The sequence below is a fragment of the Trachurus japonicus genome, chromosome 23, assembly GCF_045865225.1.
Source record: "Trachurus japonicus isolate A0001 chromosome 23, Traja_1.0".
NCBI lineage: Eukaryota > Metazoa > Chordata > Actinopteri > Carangiformes > Carangidae > Trachurus > Trachurus japonicus.
The window spans coordinates 17,681,069-17,700,250 of NC_140929.1; the positions used below are offsets into that span (position 1 = coordinate 17,681,069).

The following is a 19,182-nucleotide window of genomic DNA, read 5'->3' on the forward strand; positions in this document are numbered from 1 at the left end:
AAAGTGTTGTTATAAAATGAATACAGCACGTCTTCTGTTATAGCATCCACAAGCTGACCTAGAAATATGAGCACACAAGAGGCCATGAAGTCAGAGGAACTCCTTCAGACGAGAAATGAAAGCGTCAGAGGAGCATGTGAATGCAGCATTGTTCTTACCAGGAAGTAAATCAATTTTCTTTCTTTCCTCCTTTAAAATCAAAACAGATCATTACGTGTCACTGAGACTCAGTCAGATCAGATTAAAAAAATACTCTGGAAATAAATACTCTTGTCTCTTGACAACCATTGAATAGCTGGCATGTCTTATTGGCTCCAGTCATGAGGAACCTCCAACAATGACACCAGGCATCTGACTTTCATTATGAATTTACTGCTTGTTTCCTGGAGGGTGGTTTATTGCTTCATTTTACAAGGTGCTGTATTAACTTATTACAGTAACATTAATTCAAATGACACAAACTATATATTTTTCAGTATGTCATAGCTGATTGGCTCTCAGTGGACGACCAGTAGGCCAATGTGTGCACTTCAAGTGTCCATCACACTCACTGTGTTAATGACATGAGGTGTTTTAAAGTTACTGAGCCACAGGGCAGAACAGTCCAGGACAGGTCACTGAGGAGTTCATGTTGAGTTGCTTCATATAAATGACTCTAATCCTTCATTTAATTACACAACACAATTACACACATTTACATGCAAAGCTGCATCTGGTGTCAGCAGTTTGCATGTTTGTGCCCAGATCTACACTATATCTAATGTTGTTGTGGTTGAGACCGGTTGATCAAGCTTAGTGTGGACCTGACCTTCTTTGAGGAGGAAATTAACTTGTATTTTTTGTTATGTCTAAAATTTGGGTCCAGACTCCAGATTACTCTCACCTAAACTACTCCAAACAACCTGTGGATAATATGTGATATGTCCATATATCAAACATATAAATGACCCAGTTATAATAATAATGATAACAGTTCATGATCAATAACAAATAATAAGTCCATTCGCTGCATGTGGCTGAGGTATTAGGATTGTATGAGACGTTGCAGTTTATATAAAGCACTCACATAGTTTTGGAACCCACTGTATATCACACATACATACAAACAGGCTTTGGACATACTTACCATGCATGTAACATGTGTCTACCATATAACCAACATAACATATTTGTATTGGCTGACATATGTCAGTAAATGAAATTGGCCCCACCTATATTTTTTAAAAACGTGTTTTTATTTTATGGCTAAATGTGTATAGAAGACACGTTTTTATTAGTGTTGCTGGTTTTTGTCTTTCTAAACTTCCTGTTTCTCTTGAAAACTCTCTGATGTCCTTCATGATCATTTGACAGGAAGTCTGTTATTTATGGTAGTTCCCCTGTAGATGACAACCATCCACCACTACAACAGCTAAGTCAACATCCTGACATCTACTCTTCATAGTATTCCCTGCATCGTGTGTGTGTACAAACAAAGTCCACACAAACACACACCCGTGCACTGCACACACACACACCTATAAAAGTTTGCTGAGTGGCATTGTTGTGGGTTTGCGGCTCAATTCTGCATCATAAAGCACAGAGGCCGTGTGCAATCACTCAGATCCAGACTCTGTTACAGTGGGAGCCTTGTTTCGGAGAATTGGCTCTCAGTGTACTTGTGAGCCGCCACACAACAAAGTCAGCATTATTCACAACAGCAGCAGCAGCTGGAGTTGTGTTAGCAGTATTAGTAGCAGGGGTCGCTCTAATAGAAACAGCACAGTTGTAATAATGGAAAGACTTAAAGGACTGTAATTATAGTTGGCCTGCGTGGTGGGAGGAGTAGTTTCTGTGTGAGCTAGCTGTGTTTAGCTTTCATTCACTCTCTTCACCTCTGGACCTGCTCCTGTTGACCCGTCTGACCACACCCTCCGGTCTAGCCATGGACTGCTCCATCCACCCCCTCACACCAGTGCACACACAGATCCACACCAGCACATGTCCAGTACCTCTGTGTGTGCATGGGGGGGGTCGGGGCACCAGGGGCCAGACCGCGTCCTCTCCCGCACCTCTTGCCCCCGCTCCAGTTTCCTGATCCGTCTTAGATCTGCTGGGTCGAGCGTAAGCCCCAAACAAAGGCTTGTACACAGAAACACACACACAAATGTGCTGGTGTGTGTGACTGCAGGCAGCGGAACGCACAAAGTGTGTATATGTGACACAGACACTATGAGGAACAGCGAGAGAGAAAATCAACACAAGTGGCCTTCACTCATGAGGGTGTCGCCTGCTGAATTATTCATTTCTTCAAATCCAGTGTGTGGATCTCTGTGTGTGGATCTGAGTGTGTGGATCAGTGTGTGTGGATCTCTGTGTGTGGATCAGTGTGTGTGGATCTGTGTGTCTGGATCTGTTTTTGTATCTGTGAATATAAAGTGTTTCTTTGTTTTCAGCAGCTGAATCCTAAGACTTAAAATTTAAAAAATCTTATCAGGGTCTGAAACCTTGCCCAATCAGATCAAGTTATTTAATCTAGTTTAAAGTTTTGTTGCATCTTTACAGAACAGAGAAAAGCAAAGTGTTCCCTGCGTCACAACTCAGTGATTAATTAACTCTTGTAATAAGAGAAAAGCAGATTGACCTGCTGTTTTCTATGTCTTCCTCAGTTCAAGGGGAGAAATACACTGCCAACTAAAAACAAAGTCTGCTAATGATAATGCATCTGTATTGGTCTGTTTATATTTCCAAACTTCCACTCATCGAGGCCAAAACAACTGCGGGTCAGTTCAGGTAGTGAGGACACACTGTTGCATAACAAAGAGGAAAGAATCTGAAGAAGCGTCATATATTCCTAATAGGACATCATGAGCTACATTACATTACTGCTCTGCTGAGTCAGCGTTGATCAGCCTTGTTCTCCATCTGACCCCTGACCCCCACTGATTTCTCCATATAGATGAGTGCAGCTGGCATAGATCAGCAAATACTGGCAGTAATAGTACTGAGTAATAGTGGGAGTAGCATTAATAATAGTCCTAGTGTTAGTAATGTGGAGAATGTAGTAGTTGTGGTGGGTTTACTACTTATACACAGCCTATAGTAGAAGCAGTTATCATACAAGCAGTAGTAGAACATATACACACATGATAATAGTGGGTACAATTAATAGTAGTGCAGGGAGTTGTGGTACCTCACCTGTAAGTAATACTTGCAGGTGAGGTACTGGTAGTGAGATAAGTAGTGGTAAAATGCAAGTGGCAGAATTATTTTAGTGTGAGTGTTTTATCATCATAGTTAAAGTACTAGCTCTAAATGGGAGGACTGGATGGCAGACTGGTTCACTGGTTCATGGGAAGGGAGGGCAGATCGGTTTACAACAGTGGAAAGGGGGGAAGAGGGTGATGCAGGTGTCGGTTGGTGCAGAGAGATGGAGCTCCGGTGGAGTGCGAGACACCAAGGCCAAACTACAAAGTGCACTAGTAGAATATTATGTACATACACAACAACTAGCAGTAGAACTGGTAGTACATAGAGTTGTAGTAGCCTAATAGTTAATTGATAGTTATAGTACAAGTACCAGAACTGTTTTTAGTGGTAGGAGGAGTTGTGATAGATAGATAGATAGATAGATAGATAGATAGATAGATAGATAGATAGATAGATAGATAGATAGATAGATAGATAGATAGATAGATAGATAGATAGATAGATAGATAGAGTTGTAGTTGCAACAACTGTAGTAACTGCAGTATGTACTTGTACTACTTGCTGTGGTGTTAATGGTTTAAGTATAAATGGCATTAGTAGGAGGAGGAGTATTAGAACAAGTGGCATCTGTGGTATTACCAGCATTAGCAGTAGCATTAGAGTAGTAGTAGCAATGTAAAGCTGGTAGATGTGTAGTATTATCAATAGTAGTATAGTAACACTGAGTGCAGGTGTGGTAATGTTAATCATTGGTGAGTAGTAGTACTAATAGTAGTAATGAGTTGTACCAGTCGGGTGTGTTCTGTCTCTCAGGTGTGTGACGTCACAGCTCCTAGTTAACACGCCGCTCAGCTCTCAGTACAACAGCTATTAATAATAAACCAGTGAGCAGAGCTGTGGAGGGTTTTACCCCCCCACACACACACACATACACACATACTGAAACACACCTGACCCAACAGAGATGAGCCAACAGTGTGAATGAGGATCAGGACGTCCACTGTCACATGAGGGCGTTTGTGTGTAATCTCCTTCAGACAGGGAGGTCTGCTTTGAAGCTGCTCTCACAGCCTGATCTGGACTGACAGGCGTCCAGGCCACTCTGAGTCCACTTTCTCAGGCAGACCTACATCTTCTGTTTAAAAGACACAGAAATGCTTCTGGGAAAATGGAAACAAATACACATGACTGAAAGATGTGGAACGCGGACACAGAGGAGATTCCAGAAGCCGCTCTGCAGCAGCAGCCACAAGGCCAAGAAATATAATCAATAGCCTATGTATATTCACACACTGAGTCAGCTGCTAACACCTCTACACCTACAACAGCTCAGGGTGGAGGAAGAATGGATGTTAAGCTCTTTAATAAAAGAAAAATTGGGCAAGACATTCTCACGTATTTCCAAGATGAAGTCGTGAACAAAGACATTACTTTTCATGTCTGTTTATTTGATTAACGGGAAATTCCACATTCTCAAGAAGACATGGGCACACTCCAAACTAAACCAAACGGTCACTTTCAGCAGGAAGTGAAACACTGTGGCACTACTAAAAAAGGACATGAGAAGAAGAAGAAGACAAATGATCACTTTCAATTATTTGTTTTGAATCAACAATGCTTTATCTTTTTTGTATTCTTTTACTTTAATTTCTACTTTATTTATGCCCCTGCAGAGCACAGTTGTTATAGTTCAATAAGTAACAAGAAAAAATAATGAAATAACATACTGGTAAAAGTAATAAAGTAAATAAATAAATGGTTAAAAAGTTCAAAATAATTAGAAATATTGAACTTGTGCTGCTCCCTGTGGTTTGCTCGTAAACACTGACTCTTCAGTTCAAATCTGTGCAATTTATTGTGTTTTATAAATAAATCAAATACGTCTAGTGATTCACTGTCTGGGTGATATGACTTGAGCTGAATTACATGGACTGTAATGGTATGTCCCTAAAAACATGTAATTTAAAGGAATAACTTAATTCTAACAAATATAGTAAAAAAAAAAAAAAAAAAAAATCATATTCAATATACAAGGGGTCATGGAAGTATTGATTTAGAACATCTTCTAATTTTAGGAATTAAGGGTGTATGATGAGTTACTGTTATGATCTCATAGAGTATAGGCTAATTGCAGTATTTATTTTCATTACATCATTTACTGTGATTGATGAGGGAAAATATATTAGTACATGTAGCTGCTTCATGGTGGGGAACCGAATTTAACAACAACTTAACAATCAAAGATTTCCAAATAAAACATTTATTATATTTATTTAATGTATTTGTTTAATGATGCAAACGTGGAAATCATCTTTTGTGATATTACTACCACAATAAAATATATATCTATGACTCATATTTTTGAAAACGCACATCACATCCGCTATTTCAGTGGAAAATAACCACAACAGTCAAGTGAAATGAAGTGGACCTCCACAGCCAGTCAAAACACTCTGAGCTGGTGGGGATTAACCAGAACGCGCATGCGCAACTATCCCAAAAATGCCGCTCCCTCCCCGGCGTGGCGCTCCAACCCCCTGTCAACACAGCACAGCCGCCGAAAAGAGCAAGAAATAAATGACTGATAAATAATAATAGAAAACGACCGGCTGCTTTTCAGACACTGGTCCGCTCAGACAGTGACCTGCCGCGGCCACAAGTAGGCACCATCCATCGCGGCGGCTCCGCTCCGAGGCGAGCGGAGCCCCGAGGTGTGAGGAGCGGCTGCACCCGCATCCGCCGCGCTGTCACTCGGCTTCACACCTCCGAGCCTCAGCCGCTCATAGACCGAGCACAGCGGGCGCTCTGACTGCACACGACCCCCCTGTGACCGAGCCCCTCCGGTACAATGTTCCGCTGGGTTCCCGTGGTTCTCCCGTCTCTGGGTCAACGCTGTGTTTGTACACAAACCCACGTCTCCGCTGTGCGTAAAGGAGAGAAAAAAAGAAAAGAAAAGTGAGGCCACTCCCTCCCCCCCCCTCTCCCCCGCCGCTCCATCGCTGAGCGGGCTGATGCAATGCTCATCTTTATAAAGGCAGAGTCCCTCCCCTCCTCCAGCAGAACAGCTTCTTGTTTGCGAGCGCGCCGCATCTCTGGGAATTTTTCTGTAATAACTGACTAAATCTAAATTGTTCGCTTTTACGCGTCGGACGGTTTCATTCTAACACCGTCTGTGTTTATTGTTCCAACTGTGTTGTGACTCATCCTTGTCTGTTGCCAGGCGTTTTCCTCTTCTCCTCTCATTTTTATTCATCTTCTTCTACCTACAAACGTTCTCAAGGATCAGAAGGTTTTTGTGAGGAAATCGTCCGGACTTTTCCTGTGTCTTTTTTCTCCACTGATCGGATTTTACAGGCCTCCTGCCACAGCCAGGTAAGACTGCCGGCATCTTCATCATGTAGCTACTGTCAGACAGTCACACTCCCGGATGAAGGCGGCGCGGCCTCTGAAAAGAGCAGCCAGCTTCCTTATTGTAGATGTTGAGACACGTTTTCTTTTTCTGGGTTATTGGTTCTCTTTGGAATCTCCTCAGACAGAGAAGGGTCTGTGTCTGGTCTGGTTTCTTGTCTGAATCTCACTTCTTTAAGAGAAGATGTGTCACCGGGTCATTTGGGCTAATTAGTATGTATTAAACACGTTTCCTGCCATGTCAGGAGCTAGAATCTGTGTAGAAAAGCCGGAGATGTTGTGTGTGAGAGGCCTGAGGCGGCATCCTTACCAGGTCAGTCCCGGTCCAGATAAATAAATAATGAAGCTGGTGACAGTGATGCTGCAGTGCTGGACTCAGATCTGGAGCTGGCACAGGACTGTCACCGCCTCACTCATCATCACACACTAATTGGAGGAATAGGGAGGAATGTTAAAGTGTTTATTACATGTGTGTGTGTGTGCTTTTGTGTGCCAGTGTTGAAATCCTGTAATCATACCACGAGTATGAATCAGAGCGCTCCCAAGGAGCCTCTGCGCAAAATGGAGAGCCATGCCCATAAAGGAACAGCACGTGCCATTGTTTCCATCGGAGCCGGTCATGGAAATAATGTCATTAACCGGATCCAGCGCTGCGTCCTTCTGTTTCACTGTTTATCCACATGCGCGCACTTCACTGCCAGGACATTATTATTATTATTTAAGTATTAAACTGTCATACTGATCAGATCTATTGAAGTTGTGTCTTCATGTCATGCTGTTTCATTAAAAAGCTGAAAGGTGTTGAAACAGCGGGGAAAAGACGCTGTCACTGCGCCTTTTTATTCCGTTTTTTTTAATGAGTTGTTGGGAGAAATGTGCGCAAAATGTGCTGCGGCGTTTTTTGTCATACAGCGGGGCTGAGGAGATGTCGGGTGGACGCGGTTTCTGGTATTTTTCCACTGCCGGTGCGTCACCCCCCACACTCCCCCCTCCTCCTTCCGAAGTAGTCACATGACCGGCGGAGGCGCGCCTGCTCACTATAATATTGATTATTCTAAGGGGACGTGAACGCGCGCAGCTAGAAAAGAATAGAGCTGGGCGGGTGGACGTGGCGCAGGGAGCAGGAATGCTTTAAATGAAGTATTAAATAAATGATGATTATTTTCTGCTTTTGAAATTTACAGTATGAAACAACCTGCTGCCAAAACTGAGATGCACAACTTGAGTGTGTCTCATGAAGAGGACAACAGCAGCTCCAACAGCACTGAGTACACTTTCCAGGATTTTACAAAGAAGGTCCCACTGGACAGGTGAATACACAGTACTGATGCACTAAAAAAAAAAAAAACATTTCCCCCTTTGCTTTAGTGTCTCTAAACCCTCTCCTCTCTCCTCCTGAAGCCAATGCTCTGACATTGACGCAGAGAGTCAGAAGTTCCTCCCAGAGCACAACCTGGGGAAGAAGAAGTATGAGACTGAATATGTAAGAGCTCTCCTCCTCCTACACTGTTTCCTCTTTTAAACACTCTGTCATTTTGCTCACTTTCCTCAACTCTTTCTTTTTTTTTATTCCCTCCACAGCACCAGGGCAATGCTTCCTTTGGCATGTCCGTCTTCAACCTGGGCAACGCCATCATGGGCAGTGGCATCCTGGGTCTGTCCTACGCTATGGCCAACACTGGCATTGCCCTCTTTGTGTAAGTTGTCATTATATATTTCTAAATTATGCAGGATCTGAGAGGTGGGGGGTTATTACTGGGTAGAAAAACATTACATTCATTTCCATCATCAAAAAAAGGAAGGTGTTGAATGATAATGTAACTGCAGTGGGTTCATAGCGCAGGACTTGCTGCTGTTTCATAATCCAGCTCCTGCACAGGCAGGTGTGGTTTTGTCTGTTGCATCAAGGTCGCGGGTCATGATGTACCGTCGCTTCGCAGGGCAGATTTTCCCGCCAACACTGTGTGTGTGTGTGTGTGTGAGTACTGCAGCCGTGCAACCCTGAGCTTTAGATTAGACGCTGGGGTCGAAAGTTTATAAATTGGTCGTCAGCACAGTTGAAGTACTCTCTATCATGTTTACTGAAGATAAAACAGCAGAGAGTGGGAAAAAAGGAAAGTTTACTTCAGGGCAAATGATGAGTTTTCTTTCACCCTGTCAATACTTAGGCTGTTTGCTTGGTCACAAACAGGAAATACTAGTAACGTGAAGATGCCAAGTGTTAACCACCATACAGGAAGCACCTCACAACACTGATCCCCAAACAGCTTAGTGTTCTGACGTCTAACCTGCAGCAGCCAGGAAAGCCCCTTTCTTAAAGGAAAAGCAGTATTTGTCTTGCAAGAGATTTCAGAACAGGAGTGTCTGTACTCTGTTACAAGCTCTATGACGCTCCAAGTGCCACCAAAAGGCACATTCGCACACAGTCGCATGTCAGTTTGCAAACACGGGGAGCGGCCGGAGGAGCAGCTTAGCCCAGTTAATCCTGCTGCATTTGGGCCAGAGTTACGTAAACAGAGAGCCAGCGTACGCTCGCAGGAGATCATGAATGGAGGGGAGCTCACGGCTTCACTGTCAGCCAGCAGCCAACCAATCAGAGCCCTACATCAGCAGGAAGCGGGGGATTACAAGAAAAAAAAAACAAATAGCTACTACACTGCTGAAGTAGCTGGAAGCGTTCCTAGCTGCTCTTATCGCCGATTAATGGATGATAGCTGTGTGTTTGCATTTAGAAACACTGTCTGCCGTTTAGATAACAGTACACACCCCTTTCTCCTAAAAGGTCGTCCAAAGCACATATTTACTGAGTTGCGGCGTATAAGGTGATAAGATGGGAACAATGATGATGTCAGTGGCAGGCTGAAGCAGCTGGAGGGTCACGTGCAGAAAAGAATCGCTGCGTCGGGTCTCAAATAGCCAAGGGATTAATTTTCACCTGGACTATTAATATCCCGGGGCGCACAGTGCTGGCTCTGCAGCCTCCCAAGGGTGCTAAGAGGATCCCACATAGGGAAACCTTTTGTCCTCTGGGACCATGCTGATGCTGCTCATGACTAACATGACCTGTAGTCTGATGCTGCCTTCAGGGCCTTTGTAGATCAGGCTGTCAAAGTAAGAGAGAAGGCAGCAGACACAAGGAACTTCACATGTTTTTTAGTACAGGCAGGACAATATGTTTGTGTTTGAATTGTTTAATGGGAGCGCAGCAGCAAAACCTGTTTGTCAATGATTTTTATTTCCTCATAGATTCACAAAAATTTCTTCCTCTCCTCTGTTTACAGGATTCTCCTCGTGTCCGTCGCCATCTTCTCCTTGTACTCTGTCCACTTGCTGCTGAAGACGGCCAATGAAGGAGGTGAGTCTGTCAGACAGTCCGGCATGGAGACCTCAGTGGCTTCGTCTTTGATGTTTTGTTATTTTTTCTCCCATGCTAATTCTTCATTTCCTCTTCAAAAGGCGCCCTGGTGTACGAGCAGCTGGGTTACAAAGCCTTCGGTTTGCCAGGAAAACTCGCCGCTTCCTTCTCCATCACCATGCAGAACATTGGAGGTGAGATCACAGTGTTGTGTAACTATAAGTGAACTACTTCTCTATATTTATCTGCACTATGTATTAAAACCCAGAGGAGAAGGGGGAAAAAAACAGAAAAATAGACTTCTTGGCCGACAAAACCAACTTGCGTTTCAGGAATGTCGAGTAACTTCCCGTACAAACTTGAGTCATTCCATCAGCATGTGCCAAATCTTTTTTTCTTTCCATGGAATCAAGACATCACTGTGTTTGTTGTGGAGTTCCTTATATGGACACGCCTTGGCCTCTTTCACAGGAAAATGTACTGACTGCAGTTTTTTTTTTATCTTCACAGCCATGTCAAGCTACCTCTATATTGTCAAGTACGAGCTTCCCATCGTCATCCGGGCTTTTCTGGGAACCAGCAATGGGTGAGTATCCACATACTATATGATGACCCTCATCTGAAAGTCAATATTAAAGTGTTTTTCCTGTGATTTATTTGAAGAATTGATAGATAGAAGATAGAATCTCCTGTCTGATTGGTTGAATTTTTTCTGAGCAATACAGTGAAAATAGGATTAAGGTTTCAGATAAAATCAAATCCTGTAAGGTTTGATGGTGGCTCCAGGTGGGAGGGGCTTGGTGACTACTTTGTTGTGACATCACAATGTTACAGAAGTCCTGATGGCTGGTTTTAAGGCTCGGTTTCTGGATACAGTCTGTGTGTATTTATCTGTAGACCGAGGTTGTGATACTTTCACAGTATTAATATAGAACCTAGAGCTGCTTTATAGTCAAAGAACACATGGACATCTAACTGTATACCGTATGAGACTTTTAACTTTACTTTTAGTGCTGCAGCATCAATGCAGAAAATATACATTAAAAAACACACACGTCGCTGTCACTGAAAAACTGACCTGCTCAGCACTGATGTCTCATCATCTTTTCCCACACGGCTGAACACTGACTGAAATATCGGAACCAAATTAAAATGTATGATCCTGCAGTCAGAGTTCAGAACTCTCCAGCCACTCAAAGCTAATTTCCAAGAAAGTGAAGGGCAGATCTGCCAGATCGGCCTCCAGCCAAAGAACAATTGATTCAGTTTTGGTGGTGATTTAGCTTCTGACCATTAAAGCATTTCGTTAAGCAGCTTTGCAGCACTAACTGTTCACCCAAAGTCAACACAGATGGGTTTACATATCCCAAAAAAGACCTGTTTGCAGAGTCAGGACCCCAAATATTTCCTAACCGTGTGAAAAGGAGATGTTGACTCTTCTGGTACAAAAAAAGATTTTGCAACAAGAATTTTTAGACGAGGTGTGAAAGTAGCGTGAACACACAGGCAAGGCAGAGGCACTCGAGCTGAAGTGGCACATTGAGCAAAATGGCTGCCGGTTGTTATTCAAGTGCCGTGTGTCAGGGAAGGGGACGCGGCGTCTTTGTCCTTCTGATGTATCAGAGGAGCGATGAAGGGCGGGGAGGGGAGGAGAGTCTGGGTGCTTCAGAGGGACGGACAGTGCTCAGTCTCTTCACGTGGCCTTTCAAAGAGCCCTTTTAGAGGAGGCAACCGGTGCCGCATCGAGATAGAGCGCGCGGGGATGAGCTCACCGCGACCCTGGCTTCAAGTTTCAAAAATTGATGGGGTTCTCGCAGTCAGAGCCGCTTTGTTGCATCTATTTTTGTGAGATGTGCATTCATCCTGCGCAGGGCCGGCGTATGTCAGCTGATATGCAGATGGAGCAGCGGCTGAGAGCTTTGATCAGCCGCAGGGAACCAGCAACCGTCTTGACAGGGGAGGGGATAAAACGCACAGAGATGCCAGTTTTAGAGCCAATTACTTTACTGTTGGTCATAAATGATGCACATCTGGAAAAGACAGATGAATCAGCTGCAGTATAAGGTTGTAAATACTGTCAGTGAAGGTCTATTCAAACAGTCACATCCGTGTGATGTTCCCAAGAGATGAAGAAATTATATAACAGCATTTTTCTGACACATAAACTGAACTTGACGTCATTACACTGTAGACGGGTTGAGATGCGTTCAGGTGCGCAGAAGCTTGGCTAAATAATGAATGACTCACAGTAACATGTTGTGTTTTCCTGTGTTGCAGGGAGTGGTATACTAACGGTGACTACCTGGTGCTGCTGGTGACGCTCGCCATCATCCTGCCCCTCTCCCTGCTCAGGAACCTGGGTAAGCAGTGTGTGTGTGTGTGTGCGCTGTGAAGTCACATGCCTTTCTAAACCGGGTCAGTGACGTGTGATCATGTGTGCCACACTTCAAAAAAGGTCTAAAAATGTTCACAGCTGGAAGTGAAGTGATAAAAGACAAAATACCACAGCTTCAAGTGGAAGACCCGGCTCATGTTTGTGTTTTGCCTCCCCCCTCCCTCTACAGGTTACCTTGGTTACACCAGTGGTCTTTCCCTTCTCTGCATGGTGTTTTTTCTGATTGTGGTGAGTAAAACCCAGCAGTTAGACACACATACACACACACACACACACACATAGACGTGTCCTCTTTGAAGCAGCCACATGAGTCTGAGTCAGACGGAACATTTCAGGTTTTCCATAACATCAACACGCAACAGAATGATCCAAGTGTGTGGGAATACAATGAGCTATTGTCATTAAACACAGACATGCAACAAAATAGGAACAGTGTTACTGAAATTTGGCTGCAACTTTGGCTTTGGTATCTTTTAAAGGAGCTATTTGTAAGGTTGCCACAGCTTCACAGCTAACGTTTGTATTAACAGCTATTGGTCAGAGGTGATAGGAATAGAGGCAAATGAAGTGTTAACACTGTTGGTGCCTTCCTCTTCTGGTCGATAAAAGAAGGTTTGCAACTTTTGCAAAAAAAAGCTCCTTTAAAAATTTAATTTGAGATCCTGACAGTTTTTCACCTGATGTCTGCCAGCGGTGCGGCCTCAGTGGGGGTTTTCATCATCAGACAGATTTACAGAGCTTCTAAATTTAAGCTCACAATGTTTTGCTAATAAAATCTCACTTAAAAACCCGTCTGCTTGTCCTCCAGGTGATCATCAAGAAGTTTGAGATCGGTTGCCCTCTGCCTGAAGAGCTCACTGGTCTGAATGAAAGCATGAAGGTGCTGAACATGAGTCTGTCCCACCCCAACACCACCGCCGTGGACTACAGCGAGGACGCCTGCACACCCAAATACTTTGTCTACAACTCACAGGTGAAGTTCTTTGACATGCGAGCACCTAGAGGATTTACGTTTATTATTCTGCTTCTGTTTATTAATGTTTGGCTGTTGATGTTTCCTCCCCCAGACGGTCTACGCTGTTCCCATCCTGACCTTCGCCTTCGTGTGCCACCCGGCCATCCTGCCCATGTACGAGGAGCTTAAAGAGTGAGTGCTTTTGTTTCATCGTGTTCACCCAAACCACAGAGCACCAGCTGCTTCCTTATCAGCATTTTAAAAACTCAGCATGTCCTCTCTGAGGTTACTGCGTCCTTGTGTCTAAATGAAACATACCTTTACTCTCTCCAAAACAGCCGCTCCCGCAAAAAGATGCAGGGTGTTGCCAACGTGTCCTTCCTGGCCATGTTCATCATGTATCTGATGGCAGCTCTCTTCGGATACCTGACCTTCAACAGTAAGTTTGGAGAGGAAAAACACATTTTATATATGTAGGGCAAAATGTGAAGAGAGGTAGAATTAGTTATAGATGACTAGAAAGCAACAAGGGGTTAATCCTCCCCAGCATTATGTGGGTTCATAAGCAGTCAATGCCCCTGTGTAATGTTCCTAAATACAGATCAATCACCCAGGAAGTCTCCAGGTCCAAATTAAATACAGAGAAACCCCTCTAGGACAAAATGCTGAGGCCTGTTATGTAAGGCCTGTGAAAAAACCCACCTGTCGCAGTGGACCAGTCTGCAGCATGTTTGTGTTCCTGTTTATTGGCAGGGACATCAGAGCAAGACAGTGTAAAGTTCCAGGAACAGCAAACCAGTTATACAAGAGCACGATAGCGAGCAGGGAACTTCCTCAAACAGGAGTGACAGGGCAAAACCTGATGATGGTGCCTAAATACGGAGGTTGGGAAATCATTGTGAAAGTTGTGGCAGTGTAGTTGGAAGGTGTTTTCGCCTGTAGGACAACACAGATTGTACCAGCCGGGTTGAGCCGGTCCTAGGAGAGCGTGGATGTGGAAAATATTGTGATGTTAAATGGAGAAAATAGATGTGCATGTGGCATGGTTACTTCACATGTCAATCAGCAGTGAAAAATACATATCAATACACTGTACATAGCCACAGCGAAGCTAAAGCTAATGCTATAGCATGCTGATGTTTACAGTAACGTGTAACATGTTTGCATGCTAATTCTGATTATTTTATGTTTTGAAAACAGACAGTAAAAAAAAAGCGTCTTGGATCATTTTTTCAATGATCTTTGCATAAGGCTAATTTTTGTGATATCACAAAGTTACATAAGTCCTAACAGCTGGTTTTAAGACTCAGTGTCTGAATACAGGCTGTGTGTGTTTCTCTGTGGACTGAGGCTTTGATACTATATACAGTATTAATATAGAACCTAGAGCTGCTTTATAATCACATTATACATCTTTATACTATGGGACCTTTAATGTGTTTCTTCTGTACTGTTTGTGTACGTATGTCGGCTCTAACATGTCTCTTTTGTTGTTAAACCCAGTTCACGTGGAGCCTGAGCTGCTGCACACCTACTCCAAGATCTACCAGTTCGATGTGCTCCTGCTGATCGTCCGTCTGGCTGTGCTGACCGCCGTTACACTCACCGTCCCCGTGGTGCTCTTCCCTGTGAGTGTCAAAGATGTTGATCTCACACCTCAGAAGATCAGTTGATAGAATTAAGTGACTCGGGTCTGACCTGACAACCTCCTTTTCTGTCTTTGTAGATCCGTACCTCCATCAACCAGCACTTGTCCTCCTCCAAGGAATTCAGCTGGATCCGCCACACCATCATCACCGTGGTGCTGCTGGCTAGTACCAACGCCCTGGTCATCTTTGTCCCCACCATTAGGGACATCTTTGGCTTCATCGGTGAGTGCCTATGTCTGTAAATGAGCATGATGAGGCCTTCAAAATTAAAGCAATACAAAAATACAAAATGTTGTACTAAATGAGGAATTTCTTTCTGCTCCCAGGTGCCTCTGCTGCTGCCATGCTCATCTTCATCCTGCCCTCGGCTTTCTACATTAAACTGGTCAAGAAGGAGTCCATGAAGTCTGTGCAGAAGATCGGGGTAAGGACTCAGTTCTTAGAACCACCTGTAGGACTAGTAGTTGCTCTGGTTGAACATGTTAGCTAATCGCAAACCTGTTTCCCCCCCCCCCAGGCCACCGCCTTCCTCCTGTGCGGCCTCGTGGTCATGATCGGCAGCATGACGCTCATCATCATGGACTGGGTCCACAGGGCAACAGCCGTTTCAGTCGCACACGACAACATCGGACACTAAAGCTCGGCCTCTCCCGCTGCAGCCGGAGGAGGGAGAGCAGACGCTTCCAGCACTGGACTGCTAACGACCACGCAAACCAACCAAGATCGAAAAACCTATTGTAAAAGAAGAAAAACACAAGAACTCACTTGATGCTCGGCTTTGACTTTCTGAGCAACAGACCATTGCCATTCCAAGAGAATGTATTCAAACTTTGTACAGTTTGCTGTTATAGGCCACAAAGATGGTGTTTTACTTGCTTTCTTCTCTTTTTATTGTAGTTTTTTTTTCATTGTCGATTTTTGCTCGTTTTTACTCTTTAATGTTTTGTTTTTTTTGCGTGTAATTATTGGTACAGCTGAAAACAAATATTTGAAGGTGCCTCATAACAGAGATGACATAGTCTTAGAGTTCAAAATGCAGCTTACACTCAGGTTGCGTTGTCGTTGTTGCGTGCGTGAGTGTGGCTGTGACCTCAGAAAGGTTTTGCGAAATCTCACCGAAAAGGTCGACACGAGGCAACAGACTTGAACGTTTCTCCTCCTCAAGGACATTTAAGTTCCTTCCAACATTTGTTTTATTTTGTTTTATTTTTTCCTTTTTTACTTTGCCAAAAATGTATTTGTAAAGCATCTTTGTATATTGAAAGCACTTACTGTTTAGCACACTTGTGGAAAAAAAAACAAAAACAAAAACAGATTTGTCAGTTTTGACAGGCGAGGCCAACCACACCGCCTACTCAGTATTCCTACCAAGGCTTTGTGACCTTGCTTATAGTGTCAGCTTTCCTTGTAAAACATAGTGTAAGTGAACAGAACCTGCCTTCTCCAACCTGACACTGGGAGCTGCGGAGTACCTCGAAGGAGAGACTCTAATGAAACTGTATTAATTCTTTAAAAACCTGCTGAAGATCTTGTTGGAAAAGCGTGCGCGGCGATACAACACTACTGCTTTGAGACCTGGAGGCCGCTGAGCCTTCGGTTCCACCTCCCCATTCAGGGACGGGGGGAAACTGAAAATTTTTTTCTTTATGGGAGAATACTTTGAATTTGACCACATGCAGTGGTTGTAATGTTAAACCTGTTAAACTTGCAAAAAAAGAAAAACAAACAAAAAAAAACGACTAAAAACCTTAGAAGCCGGGTGTGCTCTTGAACGCCACCGCCGAAGCGAACATGTCAGCTAGCTGAGGGACGCCTCCGTCAGAACAGTACGAGTGTTTTTAGGTACGGCTGCACAGTTTCCTGCTTTTTGAAACGTTTCACAACAAAGAACTTGAAAGATCGACGTGGACTCGTGTGTCCCGTCGAGCCGTGAGCCTGTCATCCGACGGTGCACTGTGCTTCCAACACTAACGTAACATGTCACCAAACTGTTATTGTCCAACATCTATTTATGGAAAAAAAACGTGAAATCAATGTAATTTAATCTATTTTACTATATTTATATAATATTGTATGTATATATATGTATATATATCTACTGAGTTCAACTGTATATACGCTTTGTTTTGTTTTAACTTTTTTTTTCTTTCTTTTTTTAAAACAATATTGAATTGAAACTGTAAAACAACAAATGAAAAAGCCCTAAGCTGGTGAATCTGTGATACTGAATTTCCTCTGATACGCCACAGCCTCTCCGTTAAGACTGACTGAATTACCCTGAACTGTCCTCCTGTGTTGATTCTGTGAAAACTGTTACATGTGGAAGCTGCAGAGAAAGCGGCAGCAGCCTCACTTCCCTGGTTTTGGCCCCGTGATCGGCAAAATGTTATTCATGCACGTCTTGGTTAGAGAGTATGTCAGCCATCTCTGGACCTCAGGAGCAAAGAGGGCTTTGCCCACCAGTGTTACACTCTTGTTTCAATGAAACACCATGTATATCCTGTAATTAATGTCTGATTAAAATCAAAGATAATCTACAGCCTGGTCTGTCGTAGTTCTGTGTGTCCTCTGTCAGACTCTCCCTGTCTGTGTAGGTGGTTCCTGGGGACAGTCTGAGAACCACATAGGGAGACCGGGGATGGTTGTAACACTTTTTGTCTCAGCTCCTATAACTTTTGACACAGAGTACCCCCATTTGTCCTCTACAAACAGCAATGCCTCAAACTTCTCAAACTATATCACAGAATTCACTATTTGATGCCAAATGCAAAGAGTGCCACTGTTACAACCTACCGGGGTAGGTTGTAACACAACCTGGGGTAAATTGAAACAGGGAGATTGAAAACTAAAAACTGAGACCACACCAAAAAAACATGCATCTATGCAAGTTTATTGTGCATGTGCCAATACTAAAACATCTTCCTATGGTTCAGTATGAACAAAAAGAACTCATCACTGACGGTTAAATGAAGAACAATGTCAGTGGTGTGGATCCTAACATTAGGAAGCTGTCATAAAGAACATCTTCTGATAAGACTGACCGATAAGCAGGAAGTTGAAAGCAGCTCATAGCATGTAAAATTCCAGGGAAGATGGTTGACACTTAATAAAACAACAAAGGTAAAAGGTGTTACAACCATCCCCACCCCTGTCAGTCATTGTTTGACTACCTGTAGCAGCATGGTGGTTTGAAATAAACATCAATTAAATCAATGACTCATGTTTTACCTGAGAACCTGCTCTTTCATACGGGTTACCTAATTCAAACTTTAACAGTGTCAATACTAATCAAAACATAGACTTGGTCCAAAATATTAGTTTCTGACCTTCACATGCAATGTCAGGGAGTGAGAGGGTACACATGATACTTACTCAATGTTATCCTTTATTGGTGATTGGTGAAAGTGATGCTGTTACAACCATCCCTAGTCTCCTCTGGACTTCGACCAGGTTCTGATGTCTGGTCAGGTGTTGTCAGGGTCCTCGTCATACGGGAGAAGAATATTACTGTAGATTTGTAGATTTTAATTAAGATTTCAAGAACATGAACTTAAGTTTTTGAAAGAAAATGCTTTTCAGTTTCAATAGAAGAAAGAAAAACATTTTTTGCTCTTATTTCTTTTGATCAGGTTTAACAGCTTCACATTCAACATTCTCTCTCTCTCTTTCTCTGTGTATTACCATTAGTGCAATAACCCATGGAAGACACAGCAGCCGCAGCAGCTGATGGGAGCCCCTCTACGTCTGTGTTAGTGAGGAGAAAGTGTGTGTCTCTCCCCAGTGGACACACAGGAGAGTCACACATACACACTGGGGAGAGTGGAGAGTGGTTTTGTCCAAAGAAAAAATGATAACAATGTCCTGAATAAAGATCCACCTCAATTAAAAACCCATGATTAGAGGGAGAAGAGGGAGAAAGGGACGGGGGTCAGGCTGGGGCCCATTATATTCTATTGTTCTTATGTTAATATGATGTGATGGCTATTATTATGATACTGATACTGCCTATGGCTACACAAAACTTTTCTTTATTATCATGTTATTAGACACTCATCTTCTTATTGTCATTAATATCATTATCACCATTACTGTATATGACACAGAGTACCCTCATTTGTCCTCTACAAATAGCAATGCCTTAAACTTCTCAAAGTATATCACAGAATTCACTATTTGATGTCAAATGCAAGGAGTGCCACTGTTACAACCTACCCCACTACCGGGGTAGGTT

The 19,182-nt window shown here is 43.3% G+C and overlaps 1 protein-coding gene across 1 annotated transcript; it reads left to right on the forward strand.

Moving 5' to 3' along the window:
- Positions 1-6,244: 6,244 nt before the first annotated feature.
- Positions 6,245-16,262, forward strand: slc38a2 (solute carrier family 38 member 2). The gene is made up of 16 exons (XM_085769851.1): positions 6,245-6,561; positions 7,782-7,907; positions 7,999-8,080; positions 8,179-8,294; positions 9,879-9,952; positions 10,054-10,146; positions 10,463-10,538; positions 12,230-12,312; positions 12,517-12,575; positions 13,156-13,320; positions 13,415-13,494; positions 13,641-13,741; positions 14,806-14,930; positions 15,029-15,173; positions 15,278-15,375; positions 15,469-16,262. Exons 2-16 carry the CDS (start codon positions 7,783-7,785, stop codon positions 15,586-15,588), a joined length of 1,542 nt encoding a protein of 513 aa, XP_085625977.1. The 5' UTR covers positions 6,245-6,561; position 7,782; the 3' UTR covers positions 15,589-16,262.
- The last annotated feature ends 2,920 nt before the right edge of the window (positions 16,263-19,182 follow it).